The 5713-nt window shown below is 34.7% G+C and overlaps 1 protein-coding gene across 1 annotated transcript; it reads right to left on the bottom strand.

Moving 5' to 3' along the window:
* Positions 1-2482: 2482 nt before the first annotated feature.
* LOC145960293 (uncharacterized) lies at positions 2483-5110 on the bottom strand. Its single transcript, XM_083079651.1, has 2 exons — positions 4951-5110; positions 2483-4390 (listed from the first exon to the last, which is right to left on the bottom strand). Exons 1-2 carry the CDS (start codon positions 5071-5073, stop codon positions 2729-2731), a joined length of 1785 nt encoding a protein of 594 aa, XP_082935777.1. The 5' UTR covers positions 5074-5110; the 3' UTR covers positions 2483-2728.
* Between the last annotated feature and the right edge of the window lie 603 nt (positions 5111-5713).

Here is a 5713-nt window from a genome sequence, read left to right as displayed (position 1 = left end):
CTCGATGAAAAAAAATACTTTATTATAGTGTTTTGAAAAGCTCTCGAGGTAAGCTACAAGAACTTTTTTTTGGGGAATAAATTGCCCTGATATAAATTCCGATTGTTAACAAACGACAAGAAACGATTAAAAATTTGCATTTCAGTGCCAGTTTCAAAATCTGTTTCGCGATGGCACGTGTAAATATGACGCACGGAGCAAGCACCGCCCCGTCGTTTCCAAAAAGAAACTGTCTTTTCCGCTAAATTTGATGTACACCCGCGACGTCATTATTTTTGTCGACGGGAGATAATTCAGTGCCGCTAAACTCGGATATTATTATTTTTCCCCGCGTTACGCGAAACGGCATCATAAATTAGCGGCGGGCGCCAAAAACGAGAGCGAAGCGCGAGTCACACCGGTTATATAAAATGCGGCAAACGTACCGGATTAATTAGTTCCGTTTTTTTTTCTGTTGCGCACTTATATATTCTTTCTCCTCTCTTCTTTTTTCTCCCCTCAACGTTAGGAGGGCGAAGAACGCTCATTCGTCGCCTTGTTAAGAAACGAGGCTTCAAGGATAAAACGTGGGAGGATAAAACGAACGGGATGTCTGCAAAGAGGGTATCTCCGGTATACGCCGTGTATATATGTGCGAGGGCAGCTGTGCACATCCACTAATTTAAATTGCCGTTTCGCTCTCTCAAGTATTCCTAGGAGTAATCAAGCTCCGGTCGGTCCAGACGGAAAAAGCCATCCATACGCAGCCAGTCTCTCTCTCTCTCTCTCTTTTCGAGGCAGCCCTTCTAATTATTTTTCGTGAGCAGAAAATTATGCTCGGACGTCCGAGCTAACGCGTAGCCGGCGACCATTTCCCCCTGCCTTCTTTCTACCCCCTTTTCACTCCTTTTGCGGATCTATGATACAGTCGAGTGTACGGCGCGGATTTCATTGCTAACATTTGCGGCTGCGGCTGGTAATTCGCTGCGCTCCGCGGTGCTTTAGAATATAACTCCGTAGTGCACACCGTGTCTATATATTTAATGTACGTAAAGCTTTGTATGCGTGTGTGTTTGCGCGCGCACGCGTGTGTGATGTACTGTTTACACGTATTTGATGCTGCAGAAAGTTTCTGCCAAGGATAAGGAAACCGAGGGTAACTATACTGCAGCTGTTCTATGGGGAGGGTGCATGTGATATCTCTGCATTAAAAATGGTCTATGTGCAAATATGACCCTTTTGTAAATTAATAAGTTATAAATTAACGACGACATAAATTCATGGTTACAAAATTAATAAAAATTAATAAAAAGATTAATAATAAATTAATAATAAATAAATGAATACGAGATGTGGAAAATTTATCGAATTTTTATAATTATTGTGTTATTACGTCAAGGATAAGGAAACTGAAGGTAACTATGTATATGGTTAGAGATACATGTAATATATATATATCTCTGTACTTATTTCACGAATTTATTGTTAAATTAAAAATGGCTCATGTGCAAATGTGGCCTTTTTTTAAATTAATAAATTATAAGTTAATGATAAATTAACGATACGAGACTTAAATACTAGTGGTTATAGATGTAAATTCGTGAATACGAGATGCAGAAAATTTATCATATTTTTATAATTATGATGTTACATATTACACAGAAAAAAAGGACATTCTTGTTCGGAAAATATATTTAGTTTTAACATGGAAATCTTGAAATGAGATTATATTGTGTTAATTAAAGAAAAATATAATTGCTTGAATAATTGCTTACTTGAATGAAGCCATTTTATATAGTTCAATCAAGAAAAACATATTCTTATGATTTAAGATTTAATTTTCTTGAATGGAAAAGAAACAATGTTAGATAGAAAATAACATTTTTAAATCAAAGATTATAATTTTCTTAAAGTAGAATTAAATAATTATATATTCTTGAGAGATGACAATTACAATATTAAAATAAGACTATAATATTGTTAAAATTTAAAATTATTAAATTCTTCTAAAAAGATTATAAATTGTTGCGTATATACGAAATAATGAACGCGTTAGTTTAAGTATATAAGTTTTGATTTAACACTTATTTTTTTTCTGTGTAAATGTGGCCTTTTTTAAATTAATAAATTATAAGTTAACGATAAATTAATGATACGGGACTTAAATACTGGTGGTTATAGATGTAAATTTGTGAATACGAGATGCAGAAAATTTATCGGATTTTTATAATTATGATGTTACATATTACACAGAAAAAGGACATTCTTGTTTTGAAAATATATTTAGTTTTAACATGGAAATCTTGAAATGAGATTATATTGTGTTAATTAAAGAAAAATATAATTGCTTGAATAATTGCTTACTTGAATGAAGCCATTTTATGTTAGTTCAATCGAGAAAAATATATTCTTATGATTTAAGATTTAATTTTCTCGAATGGAAAAGAAACAATGTTAGATAGAAAATAACATTTTTAAATCAAAGGTTACAATTTTCTTAAAGTAGAATTAAATAATTATATATTCTTGAGGTGACAATTACAATATTAAAATAAGACTATAATATTGTTGAAATTTAAAATTATTAAATTCTTCTAAGAAGATTATAAATTGTTGCGTATATATGAAACAATGAATGCGTTAGTTTAAGTATATAAGTTTTGATTTGACACTTATTTTTTTTCTGTGTACCGTGGCAAAAAATTATTAGTATTTCCCACATTTCGTCTATCTCCGTCGACGTTATTTTTTACACTTTTTTATTGGATGCGCTGCTGCTTTCATCATTGGTTGTGCTACTACTTTCATTTTCAGGTGTGCTGTTTACACCGTCGGATGTACTGCTGTTTTCACTGACGGGTGCATTGCTAGTTACACTATTGGGCGTGCTGCTACTTCCATCGTTGGGAGCATTGCTATTTGCATCGTTGGGTGTGCTGCTATTTTCATTGGGTGTATTACTGCTTGCACCGTTGGACGTGCTTTCATCGGGAGTGGTGTTGCTTTCGTTATTGGATGCGCTGCTGCTTTCATCATTGGTTGTGCTACTACTTTCATTTTCAGGTGTGCTGTTTACACCATCGGATGTACTGCTGTTTTCACTGACGGGTGCATTGCTAGTTACAGTATTGGGCGTGCTGCTACTTCCATCGTTGGGCGCATTGCTATTTGCATCGTTGGGTGTGCTGCTATTTTCATTGAGTGTATTACTGCTTGCACTGTTGGACGTGCTTTCATCGGGAGTGGTGTTGCTTTCGTTATTGGATGCGCTGCTGCTTTCATCATTGGTTGTGCTACTACTTTCATTTTCAGGTGTGCTGTTTACACCGTCGGATGTACTGCTGTTTTCACTGACGGGTGCATTGCTAGTTACACTATTGGGCGTGCTGCTACTTCCATCGTTGGGCGCATTGCTATTTGCATCGTTGGGTGTGCTGCTATTTTCATTGGGTGTATTACTGCTTGCACCGTTGGACGTGCTTTCATCGGGAGTGGTGTTGCTTTCGTTATTGGATGCGCTGCTACTTTCATCCTTGGATGTATTACTACTTACACTGCTGGGTGTGTTGCTGCTTTCATCATTGGGTGTGTTACTGCTTGCATGGTTCGGTGTACTGTTACTTCCACTATCGGATGTGTTACTACTTGCACTGCTGGGTGTGCTGCTGCTTTCATTATCGGGAGAGGTGTTGTTCTCATTCTCAGATGTGCTATTGTTTCCATTCGATGCATTGCTGTTTTCATCAGATGAGCTGCTGCTTGAATCGTCGGATGAGCTGCTGCTTGAATTGTCAGATGAGCTGCTGCTTGAATTGTCAGATGAGCTGCTGCTCGAATTGTCAGATGAGCTGCTTGAATTGTCAGATGAGCTGCTGCTTGAATCGTCGGATGAGCTGCTGCTTGAATTGTCAGATGAGCTGCTGCTTGAATTGTCAGATGCGCTGCTTGAATTGTCAGATGAGCTGCTGCTTGAATCGTCGGATGAGCTGCTGCTTGAATTGTCGGATGAGCTGCTGCTTGAATTGTCAGATGAGCTGCTGCTTGAATTGTCAGATGAGCTGCTTGAATTGTCAGATGAGCTACTGCTTGAACTATGAGATGAGCTGCTGCTTGAATCGTCGGATGAGCTGCTGCTTGAATTGTCGGATGAGCTGCTGCTTGAATCGTCGGATGAGCTACTTTCATCGCTCTGAATACGTTTGGCGAAACCTTCCACGTATAAATTTAATCCTTCCTTCCGTTGTCCAATAGCTTTTATTACTATGAACGGTAAACCAATGCCACCTTTAAACACTACGTAAGTGACTTCTTTGCCTTGTATACTAGTAATATTAACGAAGTTGATAATTTGATCTGATGAGTGAGTTGAAATACCAATTGTAGCTATCATAGCTTTCTGGCGAACGGCAGGCTATAATATATAAATAAAATATTAGAGTATAATAATAAAGCAATATAATTATAAAACAGGCACATATTAAAATTATTTAACTTTGAAGAAAAATTAAATAATATATAATAATTATCACTAATTAAATATTTAACAATTATCATTAAAAAACTCAAAAATCTTATGTATTGAGTATATCAAAAATTATTACGATAAAAAACAAAATAAAATCAGATAAGAAAGACATTTATTAGAATATGCTAGATTGTAATATTGTATATTATAAAAAAGATAAATATTGGAACATAAATTTTGACGTTTATATATTTTAAATAAACCGGTTACAAATTACCGATTACAAATTATGATACAAAGTGTCAAATTTAAATAACAAATTTGCATGAGATAATTAACATACGAGATACATTTTTCTTAATATCCACAGAATGGAACATAAATTTATTTGTAAATTAAAGACACATATAATCTCTGTTAAATGATTTTTTTAAAATCAATAAGTAAAGTGTAATTTTACATACAAAATGATAAAACACACACGAATACTTTCTAAACCAACTTACTATGAAAATGGTTCTATTAGTGACGACATGATCGCCTTTCTGACGTTGACCTTCGAGGAACTTGGTCGCCGTTATACAAGCGACTACAGAGAGGCACAGAATCGTGAAAAGTAAGATACGCATCGTGCGAGACTAATTGTCAACCCGCGTGTTAATTCAAGTCAAACTGCGTGGCTGATGATAGACGAACGCATTTATACCTTTGCGTTATCAGTCTCCATGTTTGATAATTCCACAGAATCGCATCATATGAACTCACGGATTTTTATTGCTTGACATTGACAACAACAATTTACGTAATGTGATGTAACGTTTATTTTATTTTGTTTTATACTTTTGCTGTAGAATGTCGGAACTTGTTATATCATGGTTGCATTTATCTTATCCTGTTTAACAAGGAGAAGGCCACGTTAAACATGCTCACGCATTTTCTTTGAGATATATTTCATAGCTTTTAATTTGCTATCTTTTTTCTCACATTTTATAGTAATTGTTAACAATTATTACATCTAATTTTTTATAATCTATTTGTATAAATTGTAACATAAAATGATTCCACAAATTATCGGATGCACATGCAGTGAACTAACAAAACAAATGATAGAAAATTGAATAAAAAGTAAGAATAGTGATAATACGCGTGCAAATCTAAATAATTTTTAAGAATGAAGAAAATAAATACTACGTGAATAAATTCACTTATAAAACTTTTTTTATCCACATTTTACAAAATAGGATTTATGCACTCTTATGACGCAGCGGT

This window comes from Camponotus vicinus, unplaced genomic scaffold (genome assembly GCF_025532165.1).
Source record: "Camponotus vicinus isolate PSW18456_S1 unplaced genomic scaffold, iyCamVici1.0 SCAF_10, whole genome shotgun sequence".
Lineage (NCBI taxonomy): Eukaryota > Metazoa > Arthropoda > Insecta > Hymenoptera > Formicidae > Camponotus > Camponotus vicinus.
This window is presented reverse-complemented; position numbering and strand designations above follow the sequence as displayed.